General features: G+C 42.8%; 1 protein-coding gene across 2 annotated transcripts; it reads right to left on the bottom strand.

Moving 5' to 3' along the window:
* Positions 1-21: 21 nt before the first annotated feature.
* LOC106746174 lies at positions 22-15,788 on the bottom strand. Of its 2 annotated transcripts, none has more exons than XM_014622430.1 (6): positions 15,276-15,788; positions 14,149-14,194; positions 11,906-12,136; positions 8,296-11,119; positions 7,445-7,676; positions 22-522 (listed from the first exon to the last, which is right to left on the bottom strand). In XM_014622430.1, the coding sequence occupies exons 1-6, from the start codon at positions 15,330-15,332 to the stop codon at positions 409-411; spliced, it is 3,504 nt and encodes a 1,167-aa protein (XP_014477916.1). In that variant the 5' UTR covers positions 15,333-15,788; the 3' UTR covers positions 22-408. The 2 variants fall into 2 exon arrangements, with proteins under 2 accessions (XP_014477916.1, XP_014477918.1); XM_014622432.1 differs by lacking the exon at positions 22-522 and adding an exon at positions 5,236-6,942.
* Positions 15,789-16,175: the final 387 nt, after the last annotated feature.

Below are 16,175 nucleotides of genomic sequence, written 5' to 3' on the forward strand. Positions count from 1 at the left end.
TATAAAGGCAGGAAGAGACATTGATATATTAAAATATACAATATTAGGAGCTATTATTACGATACGATGTGAAAAACGCATGGAGAAGGACGAACTAACTTTACCGAAAATTGTACCCGAATAGTAGAAGGATCAAAATGTATAGATGTGATGCGATTCTGTTTTCAACCCGCATAAATGCTGTTATTTATTTTTGTACAGATATAAATGAGAGCATATGTAAATTAACTTTTATGCCAGAGGATAACGAGAAGTGGTAGTGTTTTAACAAAGAGTTTACGCATTGTTATATTATTTTCATATACAGAAAGGAACAATGTATTACCAATGGAACACACACATATATATATATATATATATATATATTGTGTTGTACAATATATATATTTTTATTTTTACGTTTTTTTTTTACATCTTGTTTGTATTGATGTTATTGTATTTCTCCTCTCGCAAGGTTCCGCGACTTCTCTTGCATTTGATCGTGTAAAAAAAAATGATTATCCTCAGTTCGAGCGCTGTGTCCTGCATTAGAAAAGAAGTAAACTGTGATGATAAAAAACTTATTTAATAAAAAGGGAAAAAAAAGAGAAAATATTCAAGTTATACCAACGAACATACATATGGAATCGAATATTTGTGAGAAACGATATTTTTATTACTCATACTACTCCTATAAAAATAAGGAATATTCGAAATTGTATTTTTGTGAAGTATATCTGTAATAAAAATATAGTTAAATGCGAGAAAAATAAAGGAGATTGGAACTATAGATCATTGACACTGTCAACATCATTGTGAACGTGTTTTAATATGTTACATGTTATCACTAATAAACCAAAAAAGAGTCTTATTGAATATTTTATTTGCAGAATTCCTCTTTTTAGTAATACATAATTATACGATATTAGGTGAAATTAATAACACAACACGACGGATAGGTACTGATGAAAATGGAAAAATGACAGGGGAAACGAAGTATTATTTTTTAAATTCTTTATTTCCTCTACTTTCTTAGTAAATCAATGATTTTTAGCTACTACGAACTGTGTACGAGAGTTATAATTTACTTGTAGCGCACTATAATAATTTAATCAATTTTCTCCATTCTCGCTTATCGCCTTACCATGATATTACAAAAATTTAGGGTAAATAATTTTATTTTTTTTTTTTTCATGAGAAATGCGTTCTAGAATCTGGTATATAAGCTCCATTAGTCGTTACTTATCATTAAATTTCACTCGTCTTACGATCTTGCGAGATGTGGCCTAGTGACAATTTTATTACATTAATTTCAGAAAATAAAGAAGGTCTTTATATACTTTTTAATCTTTTGATAACAGAGTTTCACCTGTCACCTGAAAGCACATTTTAGAATACTGTGCCTGTTCTATTATACCGTGAATCTTCCTCTGGCTATATTAAAAAAAAAAATGTATACAAAGTAATAAATTACAAAAAAATTGAGATCAATTTTTCTTGGTGCTAATCTAGTAAAGAATATAAACTTTAAATGCATCCGCCATATATCGATAATTCGATTTAATACCTAAATTAAATTCTTGTCGAGGACATGTATACATCACAACTCTTACACAGGAAGTAAAATTCTGTTAGTAATATCAGAAAATCATTCAATACGCGCAAGCTTCACGCGGAAATTTAAAAAGGAAACCTGCATAGGTCGTTGAAAGATCATCGGTAAATTATTCTGAAAATAAGGTTTCGCCGTCAATATACATTTTTCTCGATATTCTATATGTAGAGAGGGAAAAATTAGTTTGAGACGGACGATCTCTCTCTCTCTCTCTCTCTTTCTCTCTCTCTCTCTCTCTCTCTCTCTCTCTCTCTCTCTCGCACTCTGTTTCTTATAATAATATAACTTATGTAAAATTTCTATAAATATTATCTTTTTTCCTTCTCGTAAAACTGACATACAGGTGGTCAGCGCAGTGCGAAAGCACCCAGCACTTTGACAGTCCCTTCGTATTATTCAAATACGGCGGAGAATTTCATTCTAGAACAGAGATTGTCAAAGGAAACAAACTTCGTTCGTTTTTTACTTTTTCGGACTTACACATTCTCTATCGTCTAATGGAATTCTCACTTTTCTAATTATAAGTACACATTACTGCACACGTCAGATAGATCAGTAGAAAAAACCGATGTGTAGAAGTGGCACGATTCTTATTTCGGACACGAGAAGCTACGAGGCTGAACTCGAAGTGATCTGTTGGTTGGTATCTCTGTTGGTTTCGGTGAATCTGAATCTCGGAGCAGAGTTCGTCTTCGTGTCCAATAATCCGAGGAACAAAGAGTCGCCAGTCTTAATTTCTTGCATTTTAACGCGTACTGCGAGTAAGTCTAATGAAACGGTTCGACATGATCGTTATAAATAATGAGAAAGGAAGGAATATATACGAATGTACGAAGTCTCTATATTATCGATATCGCGTAACTTCTGACTCTAATTGGATATTAACGCGCATTCCGATACATGATGATTGTAAAATGTACTCATAGAGTAACTAAAGTCGCTACAAATTTTAATATAAAATCGTTCGGAGACGCGTCTTCTTTTTTTCTTTTTTCTTTTTTGAGCGCATTTTTCCATCGTAATACGTGTTTATGTACAATTGAAATTCGCTTCCACCGCGGCAACGTCGTCTTCACGAATCACAAAATAAAAGATTTAATGTACTAAGGCTACACCAACTATGTACATCGATTATGAATAGAGCACTGGTAATACCCTTCGAAACTTACTCCTAATTATAATATACGTATTCAATTAACCAATGTATCATTAATAAATTCTTAGATATGGTTTCCGGTAGCTTAAAAGCTAGCACATGTGTCTCTCTCTTTCGCGTTTTTTTCTTTTTCTTTTCTTTAATATACTTTACAAGTATATTCGATTTGCGTATTTTCTCCTCCGAGTCATTTCTCGGGGAGTAACGACTCAAGGTGCAAAAATGGCTCAATCAAACTCTTACGGTCCCGGTGAAAAAGTCTCGCGTATAAAATTAAAGTACGATTACGAAATTCCTCTGTCGTTACGTCATTAACGAACAATTGGTCCATAATTCTACCGAACTAGGAGACAATCTCGAAGTAAAATGAAACGCAGTCGGGCATGTGCTCAATTTTTAGGCTATGCACAATAGTTCTCTCGCAGTAAAAATATATCATACGACTACAATATGTGTGTATGTATATGTACATATACATATATGTATACGTATATATGTATATATATAGTACTTGATTCCTGACTAGAGCATGTGTTTATACGAGTGACTTTCTACTTCACGCGCACACGATATCTCGAACGAAAGAACTCTTTTTTTTTTTTCTTCGTTGATCTCGATCTCGTTATAACCAAAAGTAATAATATAAATGTGAAATATATATCGCACGCATATATAAGAGAATACACATAATATTGATGTAAAACATTCGTAGAAAAAGAATGAAAGAAAAAAAAGGAGAAAAAAAAACAAAAGCGAGCGAACGAAAAATCACTCGTGCAGCAGCCGAGTAATTCCACAATTCGCGCAAGAAAAAACAACTCGCACTTCGACATGCTTCCTCTTGGACTCGTCGATCGCACGCAAATTCCCCGCTGCCTTCGTTATCGCATATGTGCGTATGTCGCTCGCGCATGAGCTCGTGCATGAAGATCATGGGGTACAGTGACGGCTCTGTCTTACGGATACATTTTCTTCCTTCCGAAGATATTACAAACTACAAGAACCTCCTCTGGGGCGATAAAAAAAAGCCCAGATCGCGGAGAAATATAAATTCAATCGTTCCGAACCCCCCGCTTCTCCCTCCCCCGTCCCTCATATACCTGCGTAAAATATATATCATACGCGATGTATACGTCGCGGACTACGTCCGCGAGCTTCAACACTTGTCCTCTTTCGTATCACTTTCTATAAACCGTTTGTGTACAGTATTTCGTTAAGGCTTCTACGTAAGACTGTCTATTATTTGATGTAAGCTAAGCTATTGTATGATGGGTTTTCTCTTCTTTTTACACTCTATAAAAAGCAGGAGCGAAAGAATATTCCTTGTTCGCGCGCGCAATTTGGTGTTGTGGCTCTGAAATATCTCTCGTTCTCTCTCTCTCTTTCTCGCTCGAATAATGCCTGTCAGATAGAGAGAGATAAGTAAACCGAAAGCTTTACAAACGAGCTCGTTTTCGGGTTGCGCGCTCGGCTTGCACAGGGCCTGAACATGTAAATTATACACTCTAGCTGTAGATATTCCCTATCATTCGTTAGTACATCACTCTCTCTCTCTCTCTCTCTCTCTCTCAGTCTTGTTAATAATACTACTTTAATACTTTTATAATCCATATAAAATCAGTTGCACGCATCTATACATCGTGAAAGAACACTGCGTAGTACGTCGCTCTCATCGACATCTGAATCATCAATGCATATTGCGGACAAATAGATCTGCGGTACGGGTGTAACACGCCGTTGTAACAGTGTGTATTGTACATCATCGAACACAAGCGGACAAACTTGCGTAATTAAGAGAACCAATCTCGTGCAAAGCGACGTATATATGAGGTTTGGCCTCTGACGGGAGCAATTCCATATATATGTCAGGTGAGGAATGATGCAACGTAAGATGGGATAAGACGGCGGGACAACTCGACATATCGAGTTATTCTCGTTTAAATGGCGCGATCTTAACGCATCTTACAATAACACATATTGTCCCGCGATTTTTCAACGCTTAGAAATTTTTTTCACCGTCCGATATGATAGCAACACAATCTCCGTGTATATCCGTGATCTTTGATCGTGTAAATATTAAATTTGATTGACCTGCCAAGTAACATAACGAATGTAAAACAGAATGTTCTGTATAGCAATTATATTCACAGTACGAAATTCAAATCTCTCTCTCTCTCTCTCTCTCTCTCTCTCTCTCTTTCTTTCTCTCTCTCTCTTTCTCTCTTTCTAGACCGATCTTACGATGTATAATTCTAAGTTTCTTTTATTATTGCGTTTAATATCACTATTATGCTAGCTTCCTCAGCATGATATACCCACGTATGTGCAATACTATACGAATGTATTACTCTTCGTAAATCTGCGATCTTCCCTCGCGAAAAGAGAGAAGAATGAATCCCAAAGAAAGATAATGGAGAATGTACAAAGTCATACATATGCTCACACGCATACACATTTATCCCTCCCCCCCCCCCAAAGAAGACATTAAAAATAGTATATAACATAGTTTAAACTTAAAAAAATAATCGTTGTAAATATATTATTCGATTTGATAGATCAACTATACATATTTGTACCTAACCGCATTAAATAATTAAAAAGAGAAAAAAACGCACCATACGAGTAGAAATAAATATTTTTGGTAGACTTTGTAGAAATCTGTATACAGTACATATATATGTTAATTAATAATCACAATTAAATAGTTGATCTGAGAACTATATTAAGTACAACGCAACGATAGAATGGAAATGCGATTGTATAAATATATTAACAGGAAAGAGGATCTAGTTAGATTATACGTTTACGTTAAATTGCTTCACCTCGTGATATCAAGAGTATCACAGTGAAAAAATAAACGAGATACAAGAGACATGCCATAAAAGAAAAAATAGTAATAAGAGACGGAAACGTTTCGTTGGCGAATATCGAAGTCGCGAAGTAACTAGACCTTTCACACGTGTGTTTCGTAATCCTTATTTAGAAATACTCGTTTACAATCTACGTATATCGCCGCCTTTGATTGCCCACAGAGACTATGGCGTTCACCATGTGTGTCTCACTCGAAAGAAGACCATTGAAGGCTGTAATATTTTTTTTACCTTAATCTTTAAAAAGTAACTCGTAAGTATATGAAAAACCCTGTGAATGCTATGCGACTGACTATGTTCAGTGCACTTTTTGGTTGTACAGAATGTGGATAGATAATACCTTATTAATCGGTACAAACAAACGATCTTCAAGTGCTCGTTCCAAACACGAGTTCTTGAAACTTCGCCGCTCAAGCGCTATATCGCGCGCTATGTACAATCGATGGTGCTTTCGATGCTCTGCAAATGTGCAGTCGCCTTGTGTTCTATTCTCGCCTAATGCATTTTCCGGTTCTCAGTGTGTTCTCAGCTCCCGGAGTCCGCGAGGAGATGCGAGATCCGATGTCCCGGAAACGGTAATAAAACCGGTGATGTTCACGCTCGTTCGTTCGCACGAAGTTTCAAGAAACCCGATTTCGAAGGGCTCTAAGAGTTAGTGATTTCTTTAAATCTCCTTCAAAGATGACTGTACAATAGTCTATATAGAAGTATACTTATACAAAATAAAGAAAGTATTTAAAAAACGATATACCCATATAAAGTATACGATGCACATATCTTTTTTTACCCTAGGGCAGGATTCTTACTATACAAATCTATTAGTTTCTTATTGAGCATATTTTAGAAATTGTTTGTGTCGTTGTAGGAAGTGTTTGATTACTGACGTTATTTCGACTATACGCTAGTACCTAGATTTTTTTTTCTTTCTCGTAAAATGACGTTCCCCTTTTATACACTTCTTTTGATTATGATTGTGCTCTCTAGAAGGAAGACGTTTACGAAAACACCGGCGAAACAGACATCCGAATTTGATTGAGGAGCGCGCTCCCTCGTGGTTTCTTAGAATAATGAATTTTTTGATTACTCAGTTCTCGGTGATTGATTTGGCATGCTAGAAACTACGATATCGGTGTGCGTCGAACGACAGACGCCTGTCGAAAAATATCGACCTGTAACCCCAGATATCCGCGTATAGTGTAAATAGTCACAATGCCCCAATTATAATTTCTAACCGTGAATACTCTTACTCGTTTTGTTTGGAAATCCTAGGAACTTCAAGTTTTCAGCTCTTTTCCCAAACAATATCGTTACATTCAAGCTTCCTGTAAAAAGAAGGGGACAGAGAGACAAATTATGACATAAGTTTAATACACGTCGAAACACTACGACGAAAATGTCACAAACATTTATAAGAGTAAACTCAAAATACAAATACAAGAATAGACTGAAATGTAATATCGTTAAAATAATATAGCGCTGCCATTCAGTTACAGGAGCAAAAAAGATGAAAAAGTGACAAAAAGTGACCTTTCAAACGTCAAAATAGTGTTTTTTAATGTTTGGATTAAATATCGTTAACAATGACGTCGTATATAGAATATCGAGAACTACATATATGAAAACATATATTCTGAAGTGTCATTGTGATAACTTTGTGTCAATGATTTCTCGCTTACTGGATAGTGACTCGTCAAGAAAAGTGATAAAAGTTGACGTAAGTGAATGGATGGTAACGTCGGTAACATTACATGAATAACGATCCTAAATGTTAATACACCTCCGTAGTATCGACCGACGAATTCATATCACAAGTGTGGTACTCACTTCAGGGAATAGAAAGTGCTCACGGGTAGGTTGCGGCTGCTCGAAGGGTGAGCTGCTCATGTAACCAGGTGACGGTGACTCGCTCTTCTCCAACACCGGGGTGATGTTTGCATAATTAGCGGATGCCGTAGTGAGAATCCGTCCCTGCTCCACCAAGATGCTACGATCGATCTTATAGTATTCCTTCCCGCTGCGAGGGCGAAGGGTCGTCGTCACCGCTCTGCCTCCCAATCTACACAGAAGCGTACACACGTGACTCTTTCATGTAAATTACATCGAGCAAAACGAACTAACCGTTTAATATTTCAACTGTAGTCTACAACGGGGCGGTAGGAGTATGTTCATAAGATATAAGAATGAGAAATTGGCCGATCATATTCGAATGTGAAGAGAATAATCGACTGTGAACAGTTAATTTCCTACTCTTACTTCTCGGTAAACATGCTCCTACCGCCCATTGTGGACCACATTTTAGATCTTCCGCGCTGTGGTGCGGAGAAATACTTAATTCGGCTTCCGAACTAGTCCTTCGTGGATTCGTTCCCGATGTTTCGCGAACATTTCGGGCCACTTTTTCAGTGTGAAGACTCAACGAAGTTTCCGATAGTTGAAACTTCGAAACTTCGTCGTTCTTCTCCCCGAAGAAGCGAACTAAATTGTTCGCGAAACGCAAGGAAAGCCCATGAAAGACGCTGTACTAACATGTAAGCCGGATGAAGCAGGTCGAGCGTTTATCAGGAGCCTTCAAGTTCCAGAACTCTGTCATCGTCTCCTCTCGAGTATATAAAACGACCGAGCCGAGCAGACGTACTTGCCGTCATGTTCGTGTCATCACACACGCGAAATCTCACCTGAGGCTGTCGGGCGTGTCGGACGACGAGTGGGACGACAGCGACAGGGTCTCGATGTAGTCCGACATGTCGGAGGTGCCACTGCTGGTGCTCCGGGAGTCGATGTAGGGCGTGTTCGAGACCTCGCCGGGGCTATTGAAGCCCTTGGCGGCCTTCGGCAGGCACGTGGGTATGTCGGCCTCCGCGGACGAGGACTTGGTCGGGATCTTGATCTTCTGGAACTGAAAGCTGAGCTCCCGCAGCGGGTCACTGGACTTGGACTTCCTCGGCAGGCTGCTGTGGTAGCACGTGGGCGGCGGACTTTTGCCTCGGCAGGTGGCCGACAGCATGTTCTGCTTGATCGCCGTGGCGGCGGCGGTGGGCGCCAAAGACAGCTCGAACTCCACGAACTCAGCGGTGCGGTGGCTGAGCGAGCCGGTCGAAACGCCGGAGTCGTTGCTGCTCGACGAGTCCCGGTTGTGCCCGGTCTTGGACGGCACGGAGGAGGAGCGACGGATCTTGATGAACGACGACGGCTGAGACACGGCGCTTGTCAGCGCCTGCGAGGAGCTCTCGATCTTGCCGCTGTCGACGTTCACGCCGTGCGGCTCGCCGGTGATCAGGCTGTTCTTGTCCGCTTCGCTCGAGCACTTGTGAATGGTGAGCGTGGACGGGAAGCTGTGACTCTCGTCGTCGAGGTAATGCGCCGACTCTGCCGAGTACGAGCGTTTCCTCAGCAGTATGCCTATGCTGCCGGCGGACTCGGCGGCGCTGCCGGTGACGTCCAGGTAACGGCGCCTGAGGTACGGACTGGACAGCATCGCCGAGCCTGGCACACGGTACTCGGAGTCCGAGCGCTTCTTACCGCCCTCGAGGAGCGCGGAGCCCGACAACGTCGGATTGCTGGAGCTCTTGATGCCGCTGCAGATCCTAGAGAGGATCTCCTTCGAGCAGGCGTTGTGAGCCGGCTGCATCGGCAGGTAGCCGGGAAACGGCTTCTTCGGGGTCGTCTGCTTGTCCGGCTCCATTACCAGGTAATCGTTCTCCCTCTCCTTCGTGTGGCCGCACTTCTGGCACACCTTCGAGGCGTCCTCGGCCGGCGGCTCGGCCGCCGTCGCAGGCTCCTTCAACTGATCCGCGAACTTCTCGATCTCCTCCTGCGAGATGCTGCTCTTCGTCAGCACGTCCTTGCTGTTCTCGTAGTGCTCCAGCGACTGCGTGAAGTCGATGTTCGCGTAATTCGCTCGCTTCGCCTCCGGCTGCGTGTCTATCACCGGCTCGACGTTCTCGTAGTTGTTCGACTTGCCCGCCGTGGCGCAGCCGCACTCGTCGCCGGCGCTCTTCTCGCTCGAGTCGGCCGACTTGCTCTTGTTCACCGTCCTTCTCGCGGTCGCGTAGATGGCGATCTCGCCGCTCGCGTTCACCACCGGCATCTTGCCCTCACCCGAGAGCTTGACCGGGTGAACGGTGACCCCGGTGGCCTCGATTCCGGCGCCACGCCGGCAGTAAGGCAGGACGAAACCGGCCCAGCTCATAACGTTGTGGCAAGGACAGCCCGAGGACCTGGGCGACTGCACCGGCAGCTTCGTGGGACACCCGCAGCCCTGCAGCATCACCGCCTGCGGTACCTGAGGCGTGTCGTAATTGGGATAGCTTTTTGGCAGTGTGAGACACTCCTTTATCTTCCTCGGTGTGTCGTAATACTGTTCCGGCTGGGGGCCCTGCTCCAGCAGCATGTGGTGCCCCAGAATCGTCTTCGGCACGTCGTAGTTCTCGTACGGCCCCGCAGCGGCACCCCCGCGAGGCGCAGCCTGCTGCTGCTGAGGCTTCCGACCCGGGTAGGTCTGCTGTTCGATGGTGGGCAGCGGCATCGGCGGTTTCTTAGGCTTCTTGGCAGTGACGGACTGGGCGGCTGGCAATGGCGACGGTTGTTGGGACGGTTTCGGCGGTCTCGGCGGCAGGGCGCTCGGTGACATCCGCTGAGACTGGGCGGTTTTGGGCTGCGTGTTGCAGTGGCACTCGATCTGCTGCGAGCCGGAGTAGTCGCTGCTGTCGTGGCTGCTGCTGCTGTAGGAGGAGAGCGAGAGCCGGTCGAAGCCGGTACGCTGCGGCAGCAGGTGGCATCCGAGATTGTTCAGCGTGCCAGCCGGGCTGCTGATGCCGCTCACGGTGGCGGTGGTGATGACGGTCGACGACTTGGAGACCGTGCCGAGCTTGCTGATGCAGCTGGCGCACCTCTCGAGGCCGGTCGCTCCTTGGCGGGTGAGCGAACAGCTGCGCCATTGGTCAGCGCCGGGTTGATCGGGCAATTCGCTGGAGACGGACACGGTGTCCCTGTAATCGCCGTCGAGCTCGGCCTGCTGCCTGCTCTCCGCGGACGACCAGTACGGCGAGCTCTCGTTCTTGCAGCTGTCGCAGTGCTCCTCGTACGTCGACGAGTAGACGGCGGCCGAAGGGAAGAAGTCGCTGGCTCTGGTCTCCGAGCGGGAACACTGGCGCCGTGGGCTGTCCTGCGTCATGGACTGTTCCCGGCCGAGCGGCCGCTTCTTCGTCGTCAGCCTGCCCTCGGCCGCCAACTGAAGCGTCTTCACGATGTCCTCCCCCTGATCCGTTATCAGAACGTGCAGGCCCTCCCCCCGGCCACACCTGGAGCCACCCTCGAAGCAGAATCTGCCCTCGACGACGCCGTAGCGCCGCAGATGCGCGATCTCCCAGATACCGACCAGCCGCGGCGGTATGCCGACGGTGATGCAGAAACGCCGGTCCTGAATGTGCAGGTGCGCCGGCCCATTGGTGAACTTCGCCTTCGACGGCACCGACGAGATGAGTATCAAGAATTGCTGATCTGCGCATGGTCAAATACGTAACTTGGTCTTCGAGTTACACTGCGTGTGATTTGTGATGCTCTCTGACTTTAGAGAGAGAGAGAGAGAGTAAGAACCGGATGGCGCACAGAAAAATGTAAGAAGTAAGAGCTAAGCGGTAAGAAAACTAATCAATCACAGTCAATTATTCTTCGACCGTAAGGATGATAATATAGAGCGACATCGAAAATGGACACAGTTTGAGAATGCACGCATTTGTTAACACGTCAATTGCCGGACTTTCATTGATTATACAAAAGCCTAACTGATAATTGAAACACTAAAAGTATGATATGTAAATATAATATCTTTTACCTCGTTTCATTGGCTCTTTATTTTAGTTAACTATACAAACAATTCGGTAAATTAATTAAATTACAGTTTATATGTAACTTAATAAAATACAGCAGTATCGTAGTAAGCAGCGCGGTGACTATCACGGCATTCAACGTATTAATTTCCAGTATGCTTCGCGAATTATGGATAACAATTTACGCTTCGATTCACCGAAGAGAATCGAAATTCACGACCGAAATGTCAGAATATTTTTGTATGTATAACTATTTTGAATCACTATTTTCACTTTGTTTTTTTTTTCTTCGTAAATGTTACCTGCCTGTCAGTTTTTATCGACCTTTTCATTTCTACCGATATTATTCGTTTTACGCAATTTGTAGAGTATTCTGCATGATTACGATTTTATCACACGATTACATTTTCAAATTACGTCTCTTTTCAAATAATATATCTCACATCGAACGACTTACCTTCGCCCAAGTTGTTCGAGATCTTAACTTGCCACTGTATCAATCGCTCCCGCGTGTCGAATGCGAGAACGACCGTCACGTCTTGGCAAATTATCGCGATCGTATTAGATTCTTTGTCGAGAGTGAAACCGCTCTCCACCCCTAGAAAATGCTGCAAGCTCAGAGACGCTTTCGTTTGGCCCTGCTTGTAACGATCCTTACTATCCCCGTAAAGTTGTAGATGCAAGCAGTCTGTTGAGAAAAAGAAATATTTGCCCGTGTATTTGTTCGTATTTATAATCTTACGCGTTTGTTTCAAGTTTTGCGACTTCGGATCGCAAGCTGGACGAATTTGTTTTTAAACGCGCAAAAAAGAAATATGCTCGCTTCTCAATCTCATCAATCAACACAGGTGTTTGACATATACAAACGGGTAATAATTTAACAGCAATTTAACAAAGCATCTGTATGCACTGCTATGCATTGTTATTTTCTGACAAATATTGATTCACAATAAAAGCTCATTCCCATCAAGCATTTTGCGCGGAAAGCGGAATTTTGGTATTTATAAATATATATAAAATTAAGCCCCAGCATGTAAATATATATATTCACGTAGATATTTCGTTACATATTACATTGCAACGTTACGCAACCGCGATAAACATCCAATTCAACATGAACTCCGTGCCGTTTACCGATATACAGAAATAAATTCGGTTACACGTCGTTTGCATCCCCTTCGTTAAGCCCGTTCGAGAAAAATTTATGAAGTGCTCAGACGCGCGGTTTTAAAATATCCTCGAGTTACGAGGATCACGTATTAATGGTTATTGCCAGGAGCGAAGCTGTTCTCGGAAATCTCTCCTTTTTTTTTGGTGCGCTTCGAACAGCCAATCTGTAACAGATGTGGCAGCTGCCACCCTAGTAAGGCGGTCTACAGGGGGAGGGACTCTTTGTACTGATAACAAGCAGGAAAGGTCCCTTTAAAAGGGCGAGAAGGAAAAAAAAAAGTGGAAGTGACTAACTCTTCACGGCTACGAATTTGTAGCCGATTTGTAACACGTGGAGCGCAAAAATCCGGAACGCCCCATCTGTTGCAGTTGACACGTTCGAGTTTTAACGAGACAAATATTAAACAATCACGTAAACGAGGCACGTCGATCACCGTTAAATCAAAAAGCGTCAATTAACGGTCTCGATTACGATTTTATTGCAAACAAACGCGATGTATCGCATTCTCACTCTTCAATTGCGTTTCTAATTGAAATTTCAAATTGCCGCGCGACGAGTGTACGATTAGACCTTATTTTTTTTCAATCTCTTGAAGTATTAACAAGTTTACGAGAACCGACGCAGATTTATCATCGTCGGTGTAATTATTTTATTGCCTTATTATAAGGAAGTTTTTATATGTTATTTTTAAAATATTAAACATTTTCTCAATAAAGTAATGATTTTACATGGTTTTTTATGTATGATATATAAAAAATTTTTTTATCGGATATAGTGTTTCAGCATAAGGAAAACACCTAAATATCTCCTTTGTTTTTAATATGAGATATATTTAGAGCTCAATTTGAATGGTTTCGAATACTGTGGAAAGAAATTTTGTTGTCATTTTTTCCGCTTCTTTTTTAAGGTCCCCATATTTAAACTCCCAAAATACCTACGTGTTCTCTTTACGTTGAGGCACCCCTTATACTCGCGATGAACAACCGGCTTTGGTTAACTTGCATTAATGTTTTCACGATGAAAAATCTAAAAGCCTTAAAAAAACCATCAGTCTTATGAATTTTTTCATTTCGAGTATCACATCGAGACGTGAAGAAGTGCGCTGAAGTAGAAACGTGCTACATAATGTATGGTTTGCCGAGCGAACAAAGCAGAGTCTATTATGCAAATACCGAGATACCGTCGGTATCAACGACACGATAGCAAGAGCAAAAAGGTAAGGAAGCTTCAAGAATACATAATGTATCCTGTTTATTATCTTATTGCTTCTCTTCCTTCCTCCTCCCTACTCTTCACCCCCACCATACCCCACCACCCACCCTAGTCACATGATAATAATATAGCACAGTCGATATACAATAGTAAGATGCATGTTTGTACATGTAAATGTCATTGACACAATGTTATCTAATTCTCATTAATAACGCATCATTATCAGCTCGGCTGAGGTAAACGAACGGAAAAACAATCAAGCTGTTGTGGAGGAAGAACTGGTTTGAGAGAAAAGCACTTAGGACGTCTCACTTTACCTGCTACTGGTGACAATTTTCGCATAACGCACCATCTTGACTTCCACTGTAAAAGAAAATATATTCCTAAAATACAACATTCTTGCAAAGTTCCATAATGATAATATATGAATCTTTCTTATTTCTTTTTATTGTTGTAAACTATTGAGTAAAGTATCTCTTAATTTCATATGTTTTCATGAAATGCTATAGAAATAAGATCTATCACTATCTGAAGTTCTCTGAGATAATAGGTATGATAAAATATATACTTGTATTGATAGCACACAGAAATGTAATAGAAATTTTAACGTCATTCTTGAAAGGTATTTCAGTAAAATATCTGAACATGGAAATACGTAATAAAGAAATAAGTAAATAAATAAAAATATATATATACACAGAGATAATGTTACGAAAAAATCATTACTAAGAGAGTCTCCCTTGTTAAATATTTTACTTTGTCCGACATCCTTCAAATTGTCCATCGCGAAATACTCAATACAAAGTCATGCATCAACAGTACAGAGAAGCTCCTTAAACCGAATTAACGCCCAATTTTTCATTATCACGCGTGCATAGGGGATGTTCGCGAAAGAATCATCTCGGCGAGAAACGCCAAGATGAAATAATCGTGGGATGTCCGAGCGCGGAAGCGTCGTTAAAATTCGGAGCGTGTTCAGTGCTGTCAAAAGAATTCCCTTAATCTCGCACAACCCCTGACTTTATTGTCGTACGTCTATATTCTGGGGCAGCCCGTATGTAACGCGGACTCAAATAAGCCACCGGTGGAACGCACATATACGCGCCGAATCTGGCTCCCGTAATCGTTACATAATTTCTGTGCGCGCACGAGGAAATTCGTGCTCGAGCGACTCGTCGACAGATATCGCGCGAGAGCACACACACACATGCACACATAGGTCCGTTCGAATTTCGTCTCCCGTCTTTCCTCGAGAGAGGGGACTCTCGTCGTCTCGCCCCCCGGAACGTCGCGCTAATTCGCGAGCTTTGGCGAGTGGAAGGCAGTGCAGGAAGTGAGTAACGGGAGGAATCACCGCGACATCGGCACGACGCCGTTGTACGCGCGAACGAACACCGAGAGACACACACACATACCGAGGGGGAGACATCTCACTTACGCTCACCTTCTTGCCATCGCGAAATTTGACGTTTCCCTCGATAATGCAACTGTTATCCACCATTGTAGATGACTCGCTTCGTAACCGCGCCGCACCGTGATACCTTTCTCATTACCGCGTCCGATCGCCCCGTGCAGCCGAGATCCCGCGGCGCGACACCATTTGGACGCGACGATCGGGGCCGAGCTTTTACGCAGCGCCGCACAGAGACCACCTCCTCTTCTTCTCTTTTTCTCTCTCTCGCTCTCTCTCTCTCTCTCTTCACACGCGAAGGGACACGGGGGAATCTGCGGCGCCGACGACGACCACGAATCACGCGGCAAAATCCATACTGCGAGAGAGAGAGGGGTCAGTCCCGAGCGCCTTCCATCTTGACGATATCGGTCCGCTGCGCGCACTAACACGTTCTCGCGCGCGACGACCCCGCGCGAGAAGCCACCGCTGCCGCGATGCTGCGATCTGTGTGGCGGCGACGGAAGCGCGACACCCGCCTGTCGGGATTGATAATACCGCGACAACCTCGAGGGTTGCCGCAGACACAGATGGAAGGAATAAGGAATGAGGAATCAAGTACAGGGGACCAGGAAAATTATGCTGCACGCTAACGTCCTCCCGATAATATTGCGGTCGTGGTAAAAAGCTGCAACCCAAAATAAGTACGGATGGTAATAGTAGATTTGTGGCTATTCGGAGAGCACTTGACAAATTAATAATGCAAAATGTAATAATGCGTTTATGCGTTATAAACACAAGGTTAAAAATTGCAGAAAATGCTAATAAATGAGTATTGAGTCATTTATATATCTGAACAGAGGTTAGATGGACGTTTACTTTCAGGTAGTCTAACTTAACGACGAATTGGACAAGCTTATTCATTTCTTTTCATTTAACGACGCAAGAATCGAC

Source organism: Dinoponera quadriceps, unplaced genomic scaffold, assembly GCF_001313825.1.
Source record: "Dinoponera quadriceps isolate SergipeBrazil2010 unplaced genomic scaffold, ASM131382v1 scaffold566, whole genome shotgun sequence".
NCBI lineage: Eukaryota > Metazoa > Arthropoda > Insecta > Hymenoptera > Formicidae > Dinoponera > Dinoponera quadriceps.